This window comes from Aquarana catesbeiana, linkage group LG01 (assembly GCF_042186555.1).
Source record: "Aquarana catesbeiana isolate 2022-GZ linkage group LG01, ASM4218655v1, whole genome shotgun sequence".
In the NCBI taxonomy this organism is placed as follows: domain Eukaryota; kingdom Metazoa; phylum Chordata; class Amphibia; order Anura; family Ranidae; genus Aquarana; species Aquarana catesbeiana.
In genome coordinates, this window is record NC_133324.1 from 898,970,950 (window position 1) to 898,993,765 (window position 22,816).

At 41.7% G+C, this 22,816-nt stretch overlaps 1 protein-coding gene across 10 annotated transcripts in view; it reads left to right on the forward strand.

Moving 5' to 3' along the window:
* Nucleotides 1-22,492, forward strand: part of CTBP1 (C-terminal binding protein 1) — a 767,834-nt gene extending 745,342 nt beyond the window's left edge. For all 10 annotated transcript variants that reach the window (XM_073610943.1, XM_073610948.1, XM_073610950.1 and 7 more), the window contains 3 exons: nucleotides 7,933-8,060; nucleotides 11,406-11,523; nucleotides 21,293-22,492. In XM_073610943.1, the coding sequence (XP_073467044.1) occupies nucleotides 7,933-8,060; nucleotides 11,406-11,523; nucleotides 21,293-21,479 (433 nt within the window). In that variant the 3' untranslated portion in view covers nucleotides 21,480-22,492. The remainder of the gene's footprint in view (nucleotides 1-7,932; nucleotides 8,061-11,405; nucleotides 11,524-21,292) is intronic.
* The last annotated feature ends 324 nt before the right edge of the window (nucleotides 22,493-22,816 follow it).

Here is a 22,816-nt window from a genome sequence, read left to right on the forward strand (position 1 = left end):
TGCCATCTTAGCAATTACTTTTTTTACAGCCACACAACCTGTTAAACCTGCAGCTCCAAGTCTTCTCTTCACAGTTGAAACTGAGACTTATTAACTTCGATCAGTGTTAAGCTGTGCTTGAAGCTGTTGTCGTATGAGCCGCCTGTCATGCAAGCTATTGACTCGTGTCAAAACTTGTCTTCTGATTTCTGTTGTGGCTTTGGGTCTGCCAGACCTCCTCCTGTCGGTTTCCTCCAATTTCAAAGTGCCTTTCGAAGGTTTAGGAAACTGTACTCACTGACACATTGGCTTTCTTTGCAAGTGTAGCAAAGACCTACATTTTTAAGGGTTATAATGATCTGTCTGTCTTCCGTTAATTGCCTTTTTCTGACCATTTTGAGAGCAATATACATCTTCCTGAAGTACGCATCTGTCCAAATATTGCTTAAGAGGGTCTACTATCAGTCTGCTTTAATACAGACAAAGTTTGTAAGTAATCTGCAAAAGTTGGGACACCTCTAAGAATTATTAGCATAAACTTTCACGGCTTAATTTACTTTGCTACAGAACTCTGAGTTGTTAATCCCTTGCTTCTTCCCAGAAAAGGGCCTTTTTGCATAACTCTGAAATGTATATTATTTTTCAGTTTTTGTTAACCTAAGCTTTTTTTTCACCCCTGGTAGTTTACAGCTTACCTTTTGTACCATTTTAGGTTATTCACTGGACTTGAACTGTTTTAAATTTCAATAAAAACTGGAAAAATGGGGATGTTCTAAAACCTATGATCGGTAATGTAGTATGGAGAGGTCACATGAGAGAACAACCTAATACAAATGAATATATGCACTAGAGAGAGGTGCAAAATCTTTGTACAGAAAAAGCATAGTTATCAAAATTATGAGGATTAGCTCGTGTTGTACCCTCTACAAATTATGATAACCTTCCCATGAAGAAAAGGAAGAGGAGGGCAAGGAGGTATAGGAACTGGAGGAGAAAGTGGGTAAAATAGAAGGGGTAGGTACTGGGCTTGGGAAGGGAACGTTGGATGGGGCTAAAGTGGGATCAACCAAGGGCATCATATTAACAGTGGATGGAACCAGACGACAACCTGTGTGAAAAGTTCAACCTACAATATACATCAATAGTACAAATGGCATTGTTCAACCAAACGGACTAAACATTTTTGAATTTGGCTGAGTTTAAGTTTGTAGACAATAAGGTTTTCCATTTCACACTGCCAATTCAAGGTTTCGAAGTGCCTACCAAACTAGGAGATGTGGTTGAGTTTCATAACCCTAGTTTAGCAACCAAGGACTCAAAGGATTCTGTAATATTAGTATAGAGATCAGAGGGTGGAGTTGTGTCTTTTGATTTCCAACCTTGGAGGTTAAGACCTGGATTGAAGCATTGGAAGTACAGAATATCTATAAGTAGTAAATTTTCTTGTGCGCTCACGGAAGCATGGGAAAGTAAATAGGAGTTCAGACTTTTTCAAGTGCTAAAAGAGTTGGTGTTCAAAAGCCATTCAGTTTATTGACAGAGCTGCTTTTCAAATGGAATTACAAGATGTATGATTTTTCCCAAACAAAAAAACACATTCATTGTTAGAAATGTGTTCAAGAAACAAATCTTATTCTGCTCCTTTGAATTGTCTCATGACTACTGTCAGAAAACAAACATTGATTTGACCCCACCAACCATTAAAAAATGAAACACTCTCAAAATGAAATAAAACTGACAACTTTCGAACAAAATTCTACTGGTGTATGGCCAGTTTTATGGTTTAAAGAGGTTGTAACCCTAAAAAAAAAAAAAAGTCCTGTTCCTTAAGCATGTTAAACAGCATAGTGTGTATGCGGTGTCATTAATCCCTTTCTATTCTGTATGTAAAACACCTGGTTGATCCTGCCTGTTCCTGTGTTGCCCTATGTGAACTGACCACACCCCGGTAATCATGGCTGCTGATCCATGATACCGTGGTCAGTTTGTGCCTCCGTCATCACACTCTCTGCTATGAGTCTCAGTTCCTAGTGTGTGTGAGAGCTGATCTACAAACCCACCCACCCCTCCTGCCACTATTTTGTGTGGCAGTAAAGTTAGTGATTACAGTTACTGCCAGCCCCTCTGTTATAACGGGCTATCTTGCACAGTGTCTGTATTTTAACTTATGCGGCAAAATAATGTACCTCATTTCACAGCGCCACTGTGCCGTCACGTGAACTCCTGGCTGACGTCAGAAGGAAATCCGTGTCCCTCTCGCTGTAGTCCTTAGATCAGGGTATGAAAATTCATAATGAAAAAGACAGTGTGCAACATGGCTTGTTATAATAGAGAGGCTAGCACTAATTGAAATCACTGACTTTACAACCACTTTAAGTTGTATTACTGTTTAAATTGTCTTAAGCTCCATGCACACTGGCTTAACAAATCGCTGCTTCTACAGGAGTCTTGTGTTCTGCCTGTAGAAGTAACTCAATGCTTTCCTATGTGTCCATGCACATTAGGACAATCGCAGGCATATTTTGAGCTCAACGTTTAGAGGCAGGAATAAAAAATCTTCTGGTTTGCATTCTTAATTAAAGCTTTCTGGCAAAAAAAACGCAAAACTCTCCTAAACTCGTCTAAACTTTGTACAAAAAACGCTCTATATGAGGGTTTTTTCTGCCAAGGGAACTGGAGTTTTTTTTAAGTCCAGTGTGCATGGAGCCTAGGAGTTCAAGATGTCTCTTAAACTTCATTTAGCCTGAGTTTGTTAGAGCATTCTTTCTATGCATCAGTATAAACAGAGATCACAGCTGATGTAACTGGGATTGAGGTTAAGACTTCCTTCCTAGGCCTTATTTTTATTGTATTATTACCTGAGGGAATAAATCTTGTTCTGAATTGCTCATAGCAACCATTCAGATCTCTCCTTTCACTTATATAGGAGCATAGTTCATACTGCTCTACTTTGCATATGTTATAATAGGAGTGCTTTCTGCTTTTGTTGTCTGCCTCAGAAGTGAATGGGACTGGGCTTCATGAAACTGGGCAAAGCCATGTGCCTGAGACTGTTAGAACATTTCATTACAAGTGGTGACCATGCTTCAGGTTGTCTGTTGCCAAAGTAATAAAACAGGGTCTCTGTCCATAAGCCCCCAACTGCTCAGTGTTATCTTTCATCCCACTGCTCATTGTAACTCCTGTTGCTCTGCCAATTGGTGTTTTTTTATTTTTTTTACCACCGTACTCTGAGTTTGCTGAAGCTTGGAGAGAATCTTTACTTTGTGGTGCAGCTTTTTGACCCTGAAACCCAAGACGATGACCTTGTGAGAAGCAGAGCAACTCCTGAGATGGGGTAGCCTCAGACCTGAGGTGGTATAAACTGCTGACTGAAGCAAAGACCCCTTTCTGAGCAACACAGGACGGCTTGTAAGCATCATACATCACCTACTCCTTGTCTGTTGTTGCCATGTGACCTCTTCAATGTAAATCCTAGGACAAAGGCCTGGCGCTTTTCTTTGTGAGGGCATACAGCATTCTGCAATACAGACATTGTCAAAGCTTACCTTGGGCTCCTAATAAACTGTGCCTTGTGTCGTTTTTTTCACATTAAGCCAGGACAAGGGTGCTCTATCTGCTGTAGGCAACTAGCTGCGTGGCATTCTGTACTCCACATGACTTGGGGTGCACTAACTTGCATTAACTTCTCTGCCAGTGGTTCTGAGCCTTTTTAAGACCAGGACCTTGTAAATTCTTCTAAAACCTTCCATGCCCCAACAGTAAACGTTTATACAAGCACACTAAAAGTATGGCATGGTAAACATACATTGAACTGTTGGCTCTGGATGGGGCTGGGTATCACTTGGGGAGAGGGCATTGCAGAGTTGGTTAGGGGACTCTCCAGAAGACTTGGTGGCCCTTTAAGGGATTCTGGGGGTTTCTGGATGAGGGCTGGATGGCACACTGGGAGATGGGAGACACTGTTGGAAATTAGGAACACTATATAGGTCTGGAGGCTCTGGAGAGGGCTGTTGGCCACTATGGGAGGTTGGGAGGCACTGCAGGAGGTGAAGAGATTGGCAGTTGGCTGGAAGCCCAGTAGAAGAGAGGTCACGGCCAGGCATTGGTCCACCGCCCCGTAGTTGAGAACCACTGATCTATGCCATGTAAACTTTAAAGGAAGAGTTTGGGGTAAAAAGACATACATACTCTCCTCGATGCTGCAGAATCGGCGTAATGCTGTAGCTGTCCATCGCCATCTCTAAGACAAAGAACTGACTGATCACATGGCCGCTAATCGCTTAGTTCTCTGTCTTCTCGGAGCAGAGAGCGGTGACTATCAGTCACCGCTCTCTGCTCCTCCAGTGCTCACTGGAGCACTGGGCTGTACAGGGAGCAAGTTCAGCTGGAGCCAGCTGCCAATCAGGGTGGATCCCAACTATATGGTTGGGATCTGTCCAGAGCCTCAAGCGGCTCTGTGACGTCAGCAGACAGTGGATTTTAGCCTGTCAGCTGAAGTTGGGTCATGGAAGAGCCTATGTAATTGAACTCCCTCGACCTATAAAAGTTTTGGCCATACTTTTTTTAAATAACCAGTCATTTTGATAATATAGGGTTTACCCAACCCCCACCCCCATACACTTCCCCTTCCCCATACAACGAAAAGTGATTGCTTCAACTTTAATACCCTATTTAATTAGCTGAAAATCCATGTTATCTATAGAAACCTTGTCGGAGCTCAGTAATTCTTTTTGAACTGTGAAGGTGATTATTTTCTGTGGATTATTGCACATCATAAATTGCTGTTTGGCCGCTCAGTAATATTTGGATAGTGAGCAATTCCCGAGCATCCAGCAGTTCTCAGTGGGCGCCATCTTGTGTCCTATCTGAGCGCAGCAGCCTTTAAGAAAAAATTGACATGCGGGAGAGTCTGAAATGTCTGTCATGTGTACATAACTGACGCCTCCAAAGGTATGCTGTGTGGAACCATCTTGTTACAAGGATCATGATCTCAGCATGTCACATCATTAGGCTTTGCAAATCTCAGGCCTTTCGTCTATGGAGGTTTCCCCTGTGTCAGCGTGTAGGAGGAGAGGAACAGCTATCGCATGCCATCCAAGCAGCAGGGGTAGCTACAGCCTTGTTTCTGGGCCTTGTTATCCCTGTGTGTGATGTAAGATTTTTCAGTCTGTTACCCATATAGATATTTGGCTAAAAAGGGTGGGAAGATTCAGCCTCTACCTCTTATGCATACAAATGTAACAGGTTTAACAGGTAGAAAGCTGTAGAAGATTAAGGCCTTGCTACTCCAGACATGAAACCTGCAGGAGCTTTTTTCCATTTGGAAGTCCACTGTGTCCATTCTCATCAGTGCACTGTGCTTGGTACGTTCTGATTGGTGCACTGTGCTTGGTACGTTCTGATTGGTGCACTGTGCTTGGTACGTTCTGATTGGTGCACTGTGCTTGGTACGTTCTGATTGTTGCACTGTGCTTGGTACGTTCTGATTGGTGCACTGTGCTTGGTACGTTCTGATTGGTGCACTGTGCTTGGTACGTTCTGATTGGTGCACTGTGCTTGGTACGTTCTGATTGGTGCACTGTGATGGTATCTGTCCATTCACTTTGCTGCACTGCGCTGGGGTCCTTTCACTTTGCTGCACTGCGCTGGGGTCTACTCCAATTGATAAATTGCAATAGGGTCCATTCACATCAGTGCACTACGCTCGATTCCTAAAGTGGGATCCGTTCTAATCCGTGCATTGCAATGGTGTCTCTTCAAATTTGTGCACCATGCAGGGGTTTGTTCTTGCAATAGAGGTCCACTCTAGTCGGTGCAATGTGGCGGGGTCCGCTCTAGTCTGTGCACTGCAATGTGCAATGGTTTGTACTATGCTGGGTTTCTTTCTTATCACTGCACTGCTGGGAGATCTGTAATTTGGTAGGTTTTGGTGGCCAGTCAAACTCTCAATGTCCATCAGGCTATGTATTCTATCATTTAAAGTGTACCTGGGGGCAGGGGTCCTAAGGAAAGCACTCGCTAGAGCCCTCAAAGGTGGGCTGAGACTGCTGAACCTGTCCTGGACTCCACCAGCCCAGTAACCAGTCGCCTCACTCCCAGTGACAACGATTTGTATGTTTCACATGAATACTAGGAAGCTGTGCTCTGGACCAAACCTGTACTTGCTCTTCTCCCGAGGCCTCACTCAAATCTTCTGTGGACCCAATATTGGGGTTCCAGTCGCTAGGGAAGGAGATCAAGCACAAAAGCGTTTTCGCTACCAGGGTCGTCTTCACCTTTGCCAAGTCACTGCTTCCAAACCGGCTAGCTGCTTATACACTCAACACTGGTATGGTAGTTCTTAGCATAGGCAATATAGCTTCCTCTGAATGCCTTCACTGCCCATCAGACATTGGCACTGTATCGTGTCTATCTCATCATGTCCTCTTTTTAAGCCCAGTTCATTGTGATATGTCATACATGCATTGCACCCCTTTAAGATTGCCCTGAAGTTAAAACCAGACCAAGTTGAATAACCATAAACATTCTTTACTGAAGATGTTCAAAAGTAACATAGAGTACACAGTATTTTCAATACACATACCTATGCGTGTTCTTTTAAGTGCCTCATAGCTGTTCTACTGGTGCCCCTAAATACCTCATGAGGTAGTTATACCTTGTAAAGGTGAGCTTCCATAAATCCATTTAGCAGTGGAATAAATCCACATCCTTGGCATCCCACTAGGGCTCCCGCAGGGGTGGTCAAGTTCAGGAAGAAGTTCACCTCTTTAGCATTATTTTGTTCCTTAAGTGGGGAGGCCTGGAACTCTACCTCTGACTTTCTTACTGCAGCGCCTGACAGGTGGTTCCCTTTTTTATGTGTTTACCCCAGCAGAGGGCGATACTTCCCCCAAAAACCCGGGAAAACCTGGCGTTTAACCTTGCCTGCTAGAGAGTACCACCTCAGCAGGACAGGCACACCTAAACAGTGCAATAAACTCACATTGGGGTATACAGTTTTACAAAGAGGTGCAAAGTAATCAGAACCACATAAGTCAAACAAGAAAAAGAACACACAGTACAGTAAACCTCTTGGAAGCACCTGCTTACATACCTCTAGCCCAAAGTTTGTTTTTTTTTTTTTTTTTTTTAGATATGATTTGAATATGATAGATGATTAGAACCCTTGTCAGGTTTTTAGGTCTGTCCCATTGCAGAGATTCACATTTGTCTTGGTGACCATTGCCGCCAAGAAAAAGTGAGGGAAATTCAAAATGTTGGTTATCACAGGGACAGATGGTGTGGAGAAATCTTCTGTCGGGGACACCTGTTATGATTATTGTCTAAGAGGATTTTTCCTATCTATAGACGCGTCTTTTACTTTGTGTTACATCTTTGGGACAGAAAGTTAAGAGGAATATCAAAAAACAGACTCAACGCAAAAATAAACCAACCGTTTATTCTATTGTCTTTAAAAAAAAAAACTAATAATTTTTGGGTATACCCTAATGATAGCAAAAAGCATGTATAACTGCAGTACAATATAAAAAAATGCATTTGTTAGGTTTTACACATATTGCTTGATGTCCAAATCTGCAAACAAGACCAAACGCTCAAGATTTGTATGGACAAATCTTTATGCATGATATTTAAGGTTTGTAAACTTTGTGCATGCTCTTAAAGTGGTGGGTTTTAATCCCTGTGTGTGTTCAATATTTTTTTATATTGGCTTTTTGCACCGTCAATAACTGTTCTCTCAACATAGCCTGCAAACGTTCTCAGACGACGTCAAACCTGGGCTTACACTAACCTCTCCTCAACCTTATAATAGGACCTTATCTAATTTTACTTTGATTGCTGCATTATGTTCAGGACAACGCTGACAGGTCCTCTTTTGTATTTGATAAGTTGTAGAGCTTAGTGAAGTTCTTCTGTATTTTCTGATTTGGTAATGACAACTTTTACTTGCAGTTTTTCTCAAGGTCCATTGAAAGATGCACCTAACCTCATCTGCACACCACATGCGGCCTGGTACAGCGAGCAGGCTTCCATAGAGATGAGAGAGGAAGCAGCAAGGGAGATCCGCAGAGCCATTACAAGTAAGGATGACTGCCGCCTTGACTGACACAGCTGATTATAGTAGGCTTTAGAGGAGTATATGTTTTGGTTTTGTGACCAGAGCACATCCAGAATCTGAGAAGTTAAAGTAACACTAAATTCTGGTTAATAGATTCTATTCAAGTATGTGTTCTTAAATCAAGAAAAGTACCTTCCACTGCTTTCAGCCATCTCCAAATTCCTATTTTGTTTGCTGCTCTAATCTAACTTCCTGTTACAGGGTGGCTACATTCATTCTCCATAGTCCCACTGTATGTAGTCATTTAGTCACCCTCTCTTGCTCACTCCCGAGGACTATGGGATCTGTAGTATGAATAGAGCAGTGCACTGCTCCTTTCAAACAAATGTTCGTGAAAGGGGGGGGGGGCTGGGGGTGATTGTATAATGCGCTCATCATCTGGATATGTCAGTTGTGAGGATCACACGCAGCCTGTTTGATGGGATTTTTTTGTCCTTCATATCATGACCCACCTCAAGCAAATTTTCTTTTCTATAAACTTGTCTGGGGAGTTCTAAGGTGGTCACGTGCAGGTCCAATGTTCCGGTCAATGAATTGTGACTGATCGCATAAGATTCTCCAACTGATGTTGAAAGCCAGCTGCATTTGCCTATTGATGCACAACCAAAGCCTGTTGGTCCTGCCTGCGCATCTGTCAAATCACTGCTAGTTCAGTGGCGTTGCTATGGTGGGTGCAGACCAGTGACAGGTGACACCTGCTGGAGGGGTGATTCCATCAAGGTAGCACTGTGGCAGTCTAGAGGGGGAGAGCCGCACTGATACACTAGCCTGCTCGTTGCCCTACTGCCTGTCCTGTTGTCACTCCACAGCAGCACGACAAAGCACTGTGGCAGGCTAGGGGTGGGTGGTGGGGACAGTGGCAGGCTAGCGGTGGGTAGTGGGGACAGAGCACTGTGGCAGGCTAGCGGTGGGTGGTGGGGCCAGAGCACTGTGGCAGGCTAGCGGTGGGTGTTGGGGCCAGAGCACTGTGGCAGGCTAGCGGTGGGTGGTGGGGCCAGAGCACTGTGGCAGGCTAGCGGTGGGTGGTCGGGACAGAGCACTGTGGCATGCTAGCCCGGCGAGGGGGGATTAGAGCTCTGTGGCAGACTAGCGGAGGGATAACGCCATGTTTAAAGCATCAGGTGATGCCATTGTGCTCATTTAGTGTGTCTCCTCCCCTTTAACGTCACCTAGCAGCCCCAGGTATCTCTTCTGCATATCTGTGTCCCCTGCCTTATGATGTAATCCAGTGCTTCCATCTCTTCCCCACATTCTGCCTCTGCGCCCCCTGCCACCTTAAAAACAAATGCAAAATATTAATATTTCATGTTCATCATGTTCAAATTAAAAAAAAAACAAAGTTTGTTTGTTTTTTGTTTTTTTTTTGTTCAGGGCAAATTACATCAAATTTAATAGTTGACATCTATGTGTAACTAGAATGTTGGTTTTATATGTCTTTATTGACATTAGTTGTAATAAGGTTTTTTGTTTTTTTTTTGTTTTTTTCCCCCTATATACCTCCTATTTGAAGAAATTGGCACATACAGTGCAAAAAAGTGTAAAAAAGTGTAAAACCATACCACAAGTAAAAGAAAGGGATAGGTTTTTAGGTTGTCATTTTATGCATTTAAAGTGGAAGTTCATCCTAGAATTACTTTATAAACATTACACAACCACATAACGCATGTACCTTGATAAATGCATGGCACCATGTGTGATATCTGTCCATGCTCTGGATGTCCAGCAATCCACATTGGAAACCGCTGTCTATGAGCAACAACATGCAAGGCTCATTCACACTATGTGCAGTTACCTGTGTTTTGTCTCACTGGGATGAGTTTATATGCATTTAAGAGATATGTGGTGAAATGCAGCATGTTTGCGTTTTTATCACAACAATGCACAGAAACATACTGCACCACAAAGCACCTCACCTGCAACAATTGGGTCAGAAGGAACTGTCTTTATATAAAATTTAAAAAAAAAGAAAGGATAAAAATGCACAGAAATGTGCATAAAAACGCATGCAAGAGTTGGTTCACACCATGAATGCTATGCGATTTGTATGCTATCCGAGTGCAGCAAGATATCAGCCCATTCATTTGGATGCACTACTTTAAGCCCCGGTTCACACTATGAATTGCACAGGAATGTGCTCGGCACATGCGACTCAGTGCAGTGCAATTTGAGCACATTCATTTACGACCTTTGTTTGGGGTGTTGACTTGACATTGACACCTGTTGCAGGTGAAAGATCACTGCAGTATCTACGCCAGACAGTGGAAGTTCCATCTTTGGGTGGAACTCCGCTTTAACTCCACCCCAAACCCAGGTCACACACACAGTAGGTTTGCCTGCACTTGATCATATGGTATGCGGATGCGCAGTAGGGAACCAGGCTGTGAAGCCGCAAGGCTTCACTTTCTGACTCCCTTACTAGCAATGCCGGCGCCTCCACCTGGAGCTGAGGGACGGGTCGGCTTCGGGTGAGGACATTGCAGGTGCCCTGGACAGGTAAGTGTCCTTATTTTAAGAGTCAGCAGCTGCAGTATTTGTAGCTGCTGACTTTTTATTTTTTTATTTTTTTTTTGTTCAGGTGGAACTCCGCTTTAAGGTAATGCTGACACCTTCTGCAGATCTCAAGTGCAATGCGGTGTGGGAACGTGCATTGAACTCAGGTTTCCTGCACTATGTTCTGGTGTAAGGCTTGGCTCACACTTAAGTGCAGGACTCGCAGCGGTTTCCCCACCCCCAGCCAAAACGCTCTACTCCTTTACAGACATGTGGGGCGTTCATTCTTAAATACACCCCCAGGCATCTAAGCACGTAGTGCATTTGCGGTTCTGGAAAATGGCATGGTGCAAAAAGCACCATGCAATTTCCCTGCGGCTGCAGTTTTAAAAGTGCAGGGACTTTTTTCCTGCGTTTTCACTTAAATGGGCTGCATGCCCGTGCAGATGCAAGCTGCACCATCTGCACAGTTGTAAATCTAGCCTAAGCTGGTCTTAAATACACAGAAATGTATGGAACTGCAAGCAAAGAAGGAAGTGCTTGTATAGCTTTTTTTATGTTTGCTATAGTATGAACTGGCCGTAAAAGAATGCTTCAGGTTAATCTGTTTTACATGCGTATGGGTCTAAATATGTGTGCATGCCCAAGAGTTTGGGTATAAGTGGTTAGATTTATTTGTTACTTATTGGTAATTCAGTCCAGGATTTAAGTCCAAATTGAATATATATTAATGGAGTAAATGTATATAAAACATTTTAATAAAACGTGTGTATATATAAGTCTTTAATGTCTGAATCCATTTTACTCATCTTAACAGGTCGTATCCCTGACAGCCTGAAAAACTGTGTCAATAAAGATCACTTAACTGCAGCAACACATTGGGCCAGTATGGAGCCGGCTGTGGTCCACCCAGAACTGAATGGTGCTACATACAGGTAAAGGTGGACTCTCCGTAGATGGGTGTAATCAGTGGTTGGTTGTAATAATTGGGTGGTGGCATATATCTGTGTTGTGTGCAGTAGAGGACTTTTAACTGCTTAATGCACCAGACAGGCTTTATTGCCTATTGTGGGGATCATTAACCCGTTGGTGACAGGTAGATCGTAACCGACTCGGTTTTGCCACCAACTCCTCAGCATATCCACATCCCACCCATTCACCCAGCACCACTCAGGTCTACAAACTGGAAGGCCTTTTGTCTTCCCTCAAGTGTGCCACAGTGTCCCAGGTGAAGCATCCAGTACAACTTGCAGGGGGTGAATGGTGGGCACTGCTGTATGGGCTTTGTGCCTGTTCAGAAGAAGCAGGTGGAGATTAAGCATCTGGAAAGGATGCAGAGAAAAGTCATGACAAACCTGGAAGAACACAGCCTGGCTTAGATCATGGCGACAAAGAAGCAGTAAGAACAAGTCAGCAACCGACAAACACATGGAGTACTGATATTACATTCTGATTCTGTCTCATTAAGGCAATAAACTAGAATTCTAACATGTTTTGTGCCACCTACCCCCCAGCCCAGACGCCCCCTTTTTCTCCCATGTTTCTCTCTATGCTTTACATGCTACTGACTCGTGAACTCTGCATGTTTACTACTGACTTCTGCATCGACGTTGCATGCTACTGATCACTGGGTTACTACTCACTACTGGGTTGCATTCTGAATTACATACTATTGACCCCTGCACTCTGCATTACATACTATTGACTCCTGCACTCTGCATTGCATACTATTGGCCCTTGCATTCTGAATTACACACTATTGACCCCTGCATTACATACTATTGGCCCCTGCACTCTGCGTTGCGTACTATTGGCCCCTGCACTCTGCGTTACGTACTATTGGCCCCTGCACTCTGTGTTACGTACTATTGGCCCCTGCACTCTGCGTTGCGTACTATTGGCCCCTGCACTCTGCGTTGCGTACTATTGGCCCCTGCACTCTGCGTTGCGTACTATTGGCCCCTGCACTCTGCGTTGCGTACTATTGGCCCCTGCACTCTGCGTTATTACTGACCTCTAAACTCTGCATTGCTAATGTCCCCTCAAACCTTCTAATCCTCCTACTTTTTAATGAAGCCCTGCTAGGTTATTGCCTGGCAATCTTTGATATCTTCCATGTTTAGATAAATCTCCTGAATCTCCACCTCTCCAAGGTTGTCTACCCTTGACTTTGTGTATGTAAATCCTCCCTCCAGCAGCGGACATGGTCCCTGCTCTGCCTGACAGTAGTGACACTGCCAACATTACTGTCAAGCAGACAGCTGGAGGAAAAAACATAGGGCAGTAACACTTTCTAACCCCCTCCACTCCCACCCCTTCCTTCCTTTCTTTCTTGTCCTAGCTCTGCTGCCGGATACAGAAATGAGTAAAAAATACAGAACGTGGTTTGAAAAGAGAGAAATCCTCCTGTCTTTTCACTAGTAGCTCAGGTTAAATTAATATAGACGGATGGGGGAAATGTGTGTTTTTGTTTGTTTTTTTTTTGTTTTGTTTTTGTTTTGTTTTTTTTGAGTATCTCTGCTAGAGTTAGGTGTTTTGAGCTCTGATGGGTTCAAATTAGCATATGTGATTTGACTCTGTGCCACATTTGAATGTTGTAGCACTGAAAGCTAATCCTGTAATGTAGTTTTTTGCCCTGAAACAAGAATTTGCGTCAGAGAATGGATGTTTTCATAAGAAGTGTCCCTGCCTCTCCTACAGTATAAGCCAGACCTATGTCATATCAGGAATTCTGCTCCATTGCCCTCATCAAAGATGGACGTCTCTTGGTGTCTCTCTCTCCTCCCGTTTTTTGTCTCCTCTCTTTTTTTTTTTTTTCTTCTATTCCACTTCCTTTTCGTCTGACAGTTATGATCATGTATAAGCTTAGTACCTGCCCTTTAACTCCTCCTGCAGTTACTCTTCTTTCAGTAAGACTCCTACTGCTCCTCTTGCTTCCATATCCTGATATACATATATTCATGATGGCTTTAATATTTAATAATGACAGGGACTGGAAGTGGCGTTAAGCGCTGCCTTTTATAGTCTTGTAATATTGATCGAGCGTTTGCCTGTCCCAGAGGTAAAGATTACTCGCCTCTTAGAGGAATATGAGATTAGGGGAGAGTTCATATATTGATTTATCATCTGAATTATCATCATCGTTCTGATCTGTCATCATTCCCCATTGCAGCACAAAGTTAAAGATCACATCTTAAGAGCAGGCTTCACTCCGTCATACGTGGCTATGGATTCAGAGCATGCATACATAATATTAGTGAATGGAGTGACATGCTTAGATGGGACCATTCTAAGACTTGTTGCAGGCAAAATTCATGTTTGCATACAATAATACCGTTTTTACTGGAAATTGAGGAGTTTTCTCTGAGATAAATATAAATTTGATATCTACTTTGGCTTCTAGTTTTTAGCAGAGCAGTTCCCCTATAAAACGTTCCCTGTATGCTCTTATTGAATTAACGCACCACCTACACGTGAAGCATTATAAAAGGTCAAAATAGATTAAAATCCAATTCCAGCCAAAATTGTTTCAGTTAGAACATTTGTTTTTTATGTCCTGTCTGTCTTGTTAAAGGAGAAGTATGGCCAAAGCTGATTTGTAGGCCCTTCGTTTTGCACTCCTGTGACCTGTAGTCAGTCGGCTGATGTCACTCAACTGGCCTGGACTCTGGAGGGCTCCCAATAGGGTTGCCACCTCAACCCTTTAAAACTGAACACAGTACACAGTGTCAGAATTTATACTGAAATATTAAACTTTTTTTTATATTTATGAAAATAAGCAAAAATCTATGATTAGGGAGATTTCCACTTGTTTCCATAAATCAACAATTAACTAAAAATCGGTGCAAAATAATATCAAAATATAACTGGTGATAAACACAGAATATGGATTAACTTTTCAACAATATGGATAATATCAATGAATGAGAATATAACCACAAGCTTTTATTACAAAAATACCAATGTAACAACACTTTTACCTGTTTTGTAAATAGCTTCTCAGTGGTTCAACAGACTGTGAAAATAACAAGGTTTTCATTTGAACACGTGACCTCTCTCTCTCAGATAATAGACCTTGCAAGCTTAGATAACTCTTTAAAACACATGGACAAAATGTTATATCATGTACTTGGTGATAGAACCAAGACTTTATTTAAGGTAAAGACAATTTCTACTGAATTATTTTATTTGAAACGTACATCATCACCAAACCGTTTACTAAAACGTAAAATCCGCTTAAATGAGATAATACAAACAGGTGTATCCTTCTCTTTGATTTAAAAAGGAAAACCATTCGTACTGCAGTTGGAATTGTATTTCAATTCAAATTTGTAGGCTACAAGGACTAATTAGTTTAGTTATATGTATATTCAAACAATTTCCTACAGATAATTAGAAATGTATACTTTACCACAAAACTCAATCTTTTGACTAAGAGATGTCAGCGATTTGTTCCAATGGACACCTTAGTATACCTCCTCCTTGATTTTTCTGTTCTCCTCTTGTTCTTCTCCCCCGTCTTTTTTTTTTTTTTTTTTTCTTGCTATCTGTATACAACCTTTATCCCCCCCTGAAAGTGGGTGTGTATTTACTTTTCACATAATGACGTCAAATTACGTGTTTACTATGTAACCATGGCATCACTGTCTAGGAAGCCATATTGGACTTTTTACATAATTCCCTTTCACGAGGGGGTAGTGTTGTATTAATGATTTTGGAAGCTTACTTGAAATGTCAAAATATCACCCCAAATAACCTTTGACATACTCTTAGAAGATTGTAAATATAGTGAGCTGTCTATTTTATGTCACACTTTGCCAGACTTTCGTCTCTTCATGAGATATATGGCTTTAAGAAAGTTTAGAAATGTTCATTTTTGCTCTAAATATCTTGGTTGTTAGGTTTTTGGCTTCTCAAAATACAATGATTATTTTACATGCAAATTCACTCTTATTCATAGTGTTTCAAACCTGCTATGCTCATACTAATAATATATATACTAATATATATCAATAAATAATATCAAACACTCTATCATGAATATATGTATGAATTTTGTAAAAGTACATAATATATATGTAAAATTATTCAATTAAGTAGATGCATAATTGCTCTAATATAATGTAATGATAATATAATATACATTATTTCTAATACCATTACTAGTAATTAATGAGGCTTGTTTATAAGACCATTTTAGAATAAGCCCCTTTTTCTCAGTTATAAGGGAAAAGAGAAAAAAAAATTATACGTCTGTTCATTGTTCCCTTGAAACATGAGTCATCCATCTCATAACATAAATGTTGGCCCCATGGCTACTTCCTTACCTCGTCTGGCTGTCTGGAATTTTCAAAAGTTAGGATCTGGGAGAATAGGTGCTTAGGTTTTAAACATTTCTCTTAAGAGACCCTATTCATAAACAATGAACTCACCCTTTTACAAATGAACACAAAATAGCTTCTACGTTCCTCATGAAATTACATAATACATTACATATATAATGGGCTTTAGGCCTTAAAAATTCTCTTTATTCCCAATAGTTCTGACAACAGGTTCTGTGGCTGATAAAGGTGGTAATTAAACTCTGTGCCTTATCTGAAATAAATTTGTCTCAGAACCTGTGTAATTCATACGTGTTCGGTTTTAAAGGGATGAGGTGACAACCCTAGCTCCTAACTTTAATGTTGGGATCCACCCAGATGCCTGGACCGACAGCTAGCTCAGCCTCTTGGTGCTCCATAGAGAGCCTGAGCCAGCCCCTTCCGCCCCCTCCACAACCTGGTGCTCCAGTAAGCCGAGAACCGGTGACAGACGCTGACATACTGGCTCACTGAACACGAGATCTGACCAAACGGTGCTCTTTGATCCCTCAGATATTGAAGTAGAGGAGGCAGGGGACAGATGCAGCATTCACATTGGCGAGTATGGATGTTTTTTTCGTTTTTTTTTTTCTTCTCTTTTAAAGTGTAAAGGCTGAAGGTTTTATACCCTAAAGCATTCTATGCATGAAGGTAAAAAAAACCTGTGTAGCATTTGTTATAGAGTATAGGAGAGTTAACCTAGGAGAGTTAACCCCATGGGGAGATTTTGCAACCTGTCCCAAAAATGATAGTGAGAACAAACTTCCCCAAGTATGGGGCATTCCACCAGTTATTGCATTCTGATTAGAAAGATTTCCTCTCACTTTGTGCCAGTGACATCTGATTTCCCCTCACTTCCTGCAATGAAAAACGTTGTTTACATGCACTGCATTTTATCCCCAACATTCTTATGCACATCAGCACATTGAAATGCCTTACAGTGCGTCAGAACTTGCTGCTCATGAATGCAGCATAGCCAGTTTATTTATATTTGCAGTGTTTGTGTGAACTAAAGCCATTGTAAATAAGGCAAATTGCCTTTTTTTTTTTGTTGAGACTGCTTGGACACCAATGCTGCTGCTGTGAATGAGCCCTGGTTTTAGAATTGGCAGCCAGTGAGAACACGCTGCTATACAAACCCTACAGAGCGGGTGTCAGCAACCTGTAGATTGCGATCTACCAGTAGATTGTAGACAAGTGACTGGTAGATCGCTGTCTGGGCTTCCATTCCAGAGCATCAAACAGAGTGCAATGCAGAGGGACTACTTGTAAAGTTGGATATGTAGTAGGGAGCAAGAGCTGAATAAGCTGATGTCTCCTCTGTAGTGCTGGCTCCTGACCCATGCGGAGTGATACCAACTGCACTCCACCTCTTATCCTGGCTAGTGGTCTCCAGAGTGGTGCCAGCAGCAGGAAAGAAAGATCCCAGGTCAGTGTGAAGAAATACACTGGGCATAATAGTATAGGGCTGCTTTCACACTGATGTGCTGCGATTTACCCACACCGCAGGTGCAGTACAGTGTACCTGAAGCTTTCCTATGGGTTTGCTGCACTTAACAATAGACTTCTATTATATCCTGTTGGTTTGGTGCACTTTATAAAAAGGGTTTTATCACCCACCCGCCCAACTTTGTGTGAATGAACCCAAAGGGTACTGTTGCTCTTTCAAGTACAGCAGGCACTGCCGCTCCTCTGAATAGCAATCTAAGTATGTTTGACAGGTGGTGAGGAGGCAATATGTTGCCGCCTCCAGCACCTGATTCAAACACGTGATTGTGACACGGTAGTACGGCAATTAGAGGTTTAAATCAGGTGTGAGGAGGCAACACTGTACCCAGTGATCTTTGAGTTCTCCCATGTTGTTTAGGTAGATCTCCACTCTTTAAGGTTGCCTACCCCTGCTACAGAGGTTCTAAGTCAGGGGTGTCCAACCTTTTGACCTTCCCGGGCTACATTGGAAGAAAAGAAATGGTCTTGGGCCACTCATAAAATACACTTTTAATAAGGATAGATTATCAGAAAAAGGCAGATCACAAGTTAACGATCACTGATATAGATAATGTACCTATGGCCCCTTTCACACAGGCTTTCCGATCAGGTCCGCCTGTCAGTTTTTAAGGCGGACCTGATCGGACCCTCCATTCACTCCTATGGAGGGACGGATGCCAGCGGTGACATGTCCGCTGACACCCACTGCTATACTATTCTATCCGATCCTGTCCGTACAATCCGGACGGATGGTGACCCCATTTTCCATCCCTCTAGCGCGGTGGTTCTCAACTCCTGTCCTCGGGACAGACTAACAGGCCAGGTTTGCAAGATAACTGAAATACATCACAGGTGATATAATTTGCCACTCAGTGATTGCAGTATTCTAGTCTGCATCTCCCCAAAGTAATACTAAAAATCTGTCCTGTTAGTGGGTCCTGAGGACAGGAGTTGAGAACCACTGGTCTAGCATTTCAAATGAAAATGGACAAGCAATCCATTTTCATCCAATCTCCCCATAGAGGAGAGCGGGGCTCTGACAGGTCCGTCTCCGCACAGTGAGCGGAGACAGACCTGTCATCCACCTGCTCAGCGGGGATCAGCGGATCGATCCCTGAGCAAAGAGGAATTCGCCAGGGCAGACCGCCTATGTGAAAGGACCCAAACTGAGTGAGTAACAAAACTTCATTTTTTATTGTAAAAGAGGGCAACATAAAACTAATGTGATATTTTACACTGTTTCTTCTAAACTCATCAGTATCTGGTTTGAAGGATGTAGTTGCAATTCTTAAGGTGCCCTTCAGATATTTTGGTTCTAAATTTGCCCATCGTGTGCTTCATCCTTGAAAATAGTTGCTCACAAATATACTGTAGGTGCTGCTGAAAACGGATGACCTGGATAAGGTGTCATTGTGAAGAGTGGGATACTTTTCTTTGAAAAGATAAAACTTCTAAAAGTCCAGTAAAGAGACAATGTCATTTTTTTTCTTGAGCCACATGTGTTCGCGAAGTGTAAATGCATTTTTACAAAAAAAAGGTAAAAAAAATAAACAAAATGTTTAAGCTTACAATTTTGTGCTGGGCCACATTCATAGCAGTCTTGGGCCGCAGATTGGACACCCCTGATATAAACATTCCTTACTCAAACCAGATCTGTGTTTGGCAGGGATTCCATTTTTACTGGTGCATACAGGAAGTTTTGGTCTGAGTGGTAAATATGGCGGGATAAATGCACTACACCATGCTACTCCTTAGTTGTCTTAATGAACAATTATTTTTAAAAAATGTTAAGCTTGTTTTGAATATGCATTTGTTTTTTACTTGATGTTTAAAGTGGTTGTAAACCTCAGTCATGAAATCTGAACAAAGCACATATATCTGTAGTGTTTACTTGTCTATCTCCAAAGCTCTAAGTGTCCTTTCTCTCTGGAGATCCTCTGTTATCAGCATGGGTCCCTTCTGAGAAGATTTCCTGACACATGAGATAAAATTTGTGACGGAGAGGGAGATGAGCACACAGCTTGTCTATTCAAAATACAGCGCTGCATGTTCGTTCATTCCTCTGCCTATGTGGAGGGTGGTGTGTCCCTTTCCTCCAATCAGCTCTCGGTGTTTGAGGAGAGATGGGCTCGGGCGTGTTCAGAATCCCTCCCGCCAGGAAGCCAACACTACACACTAGAGGTCGACCGATATGGGTTTTTCTCTGGCTGATGCCGATATTTAGAAATCGCGGTGGCCGATGGCCGATATATGATGCCGATTTTTTTTTTTTTTTTTTTTTTTTTTTTTTTTTTTTTTTTTTTTGGGGGGGCCGATATATTAGGCCGATTTTATTTATTTTTTTTTTACCCCTTCATTTCATAAAATAGACAGACCCCTTTCACACTGGGGCGTTTTTCAGGCGCTTTTGGGCTACAAATAGCGCCTGTAAAACGGCTCCCCTGCAGTCTCAGTGTGAAAGCTCGAGTGCTTTCACACTGAGGCGATGCGCTGGCAGGATGTTAAAAAAAAGTCCTGCAAGCAGCATCTTTGGAGCGGTGTATACCGCCCCTCCACCACTCCTGCCCATTGAAATGAATGCGCACCGCTGCCGAAGCGCCTGCAAAGCGTTTCGGCAGCAGCGCTTCAGGGGCGCATTTAACCCCTTCCTCGGCCGCTAGCTGGGTTATAAGCGCCCCGCTAGCAGCCGAATAGCGCCGCTAAAATGACGTTAAAGCGCCGCTAAAACTAACAGCGTTTTACCGTCAACGCCTGCCCGCTCCAGTGTGGAAGCAGCATTAAGTAATAAGTGATACAGAAAATTTTTTACATTTAAACATTTACGAAACAAAACAAACCTCCAATCAATTCACTTGTATGTATAATTTAGATTAAAAAAAAAAAAACTATATCTTAAATATTAAATACACAAAAACAGGTAATCAAAACTTTTGGACGAAAAAAAATGGGCTAACTTTACTGCTTATTTTTTTTATTTCGTTAGTGTATTTTTTTTTTTAAATTGCGTTTGAAAGACCGCTGCACAAATACCGTGTGACATAAAATATTGCAACAACCGCTATTTTATTCCCTAGGGTCTCTGCTAAAAAAAATATATATAATGTTTGGGGGTTCTAAGTGATTTTCTAGCAGAAAATACAGGATTTTTACTTATAAGCAACAAGTGTCAGAAAAGATTTAGTCTTTAAATGGTTAAACTGAGAACTCCTCCACACAGAGTTCAGTCTATTGATAAAAGAACCTGAAGAGATACAATGTATCTTTTTATCAGACTTGGCAGGCTGCCCAGAGGAGGAGAGAAGAAAACTTCAGACAACTTGCATTGACTTCTATTACAGAAGTCATTTGCAAGTCCCGCTGAAGTTATAATCGGCTTTTTTTATCAGCACAATCGGCCGATACCGATTAAGTAAAAAAAAGCCAAATATCGGTCGACCTTTACTACACACCGCTAATCACAGGCAGTGAGACATTTCCCAATCTGCAGCTGCACAGATCGGGAAATGTCTCACTGCCTGTGATGAGCAGTGTGCAGCATCGGACATGTGGGATTTCAACCACCCCCGAGCCCATCTCTATATAAGACCTGTAACTGCAGCTCTCCACCCCCTCCTCTGTACTTCTCACAGTTGCTGAAGGATTTTATCACAAATCTGCACCTTTGAAGGGTTGTAGACAAGAGGAAAGCAGATAAACAATTAAAACTTAGGAGGATTTGTTTAATCTTTGTGTATCACCTGAGGCTGTTCACTTCACTGGGGTATAGGAGAGGGTTTACAACCACTTTAATTTTCAACTTCTGAAAAGCAGACATCATGTATCGCTCTGTAAACTGACTCAGAGTTTCTTATAACAGCAGGTACCCTCCAGGTGTCGTAAGCATGGCCCCAGCTGGCATCCCAACTGCAGTTGATGCAATCGTCCCCAACGCCATGCCTTTATCCCACGGTCATCCTGCCGTGGTTCACCCACCTCATACCCCATCTCCTGGCCAGACCGTCAAACCAGAGGCCGACAGAGACCATCCGAGTGACCAGTTGTAGCCAATATCCTTAAAAAAAAAAAAAAATGAAAAAGATGACCATTCCCTGCATTGGAGAACTGGAGATCAGCGGAGACTGAAGATGCCTAGAACATGAAGATCATTGTCATCTGGATTCCGGATAGAGGCAAAAATAATGAACTTGTGGATCGTAACTGTTTTTAGAAATTGGTCCAAATATACAGTATAAAAAAGAGGCAAAGAGAGCATTTGGAAACTTTTTTTTTTATTTTTTTTTCCCCCTTCATATTTAAAAAAAAAAAAAAATGTAGTTTGTCCCTGTTCAGTGGACTGACCTCACTGTTCTGTGTCCTGTTTGGGTCCTTTGTTAAGCAAGAGAAGTTAGTAGTTAATTATCTCATGAATGTACTTGTCTGTGTACAGTTTTTAGAACATAAAAAGGGTTTGTTTGCATAACTATCGATAGGGGAAAAAAACATAAGGGAGGCATTCAGCAAAACCACATTTGAAATGGAGAAAAAGCTGAAAAAAAATATATAATTTTTGTTTTTATATGTTGTAACATGCCCAGTAAACAAGGCAGTTGGCAACCTTCTCAGGAGAATACATTTTCCCATTTTATTTTCTTTAAAACCACACAGTGCATTGTTATTTTTTACCTGCTTGTCTTATGTATATTTTTATTTTGCCACAAAAGCTTTTTTTTTCCAAATTTTATTTTGGCATGAATTCCCTTTTATTTCAAATAATGACAGCATTACATTTTTTTTGAGAGAGAGAAATCAAAATTTTCGTATAAATGAGCATAGTGCTTCTTGTCAACAGTTTATGAAAAACAAAAAAAAATTGAAAAAAAATAAAGTATATATTATTGGTGGTATGCGGGAAATCTAGACTACTGAAAGGTAGTACATTTCATTGCCTACATTGATTCCTTCCTGGTAATGTGGTAGGCTAGCAATATATATTTTTTTTCTTTTTGGTTAAAATCATGTTTGTGAGTGTAACCATTTGTATGAATTATTTTAAAGGAATAAAAACCCCAAATACTTATGTGCTTTGTCTTTGTTTTAGAAGACTTTTGTATGATGATGGCCGAATATGACCGTGACCCTGATATAATGTAAAGTGAATTTTCACTTGTGTTTGAATGAGGTGGAAAAAATTGAAAATTCCCTTTGCAAAAACATGCCCATTAATGTCTATGAAAATGAAGGAAACTGTAACCGTATTTTCTAAGCGAAGTGAAAATTCACTTGCTTAATGAATGAGTTATTGCACTGTTCTTTTAAATGAAAAAAAAAATCTATATACAGTGGGGCAAAAAAGTATTTAGTCAGCCACCAAATGTGCAAGTTCTCCCACTTAAAAAGATGA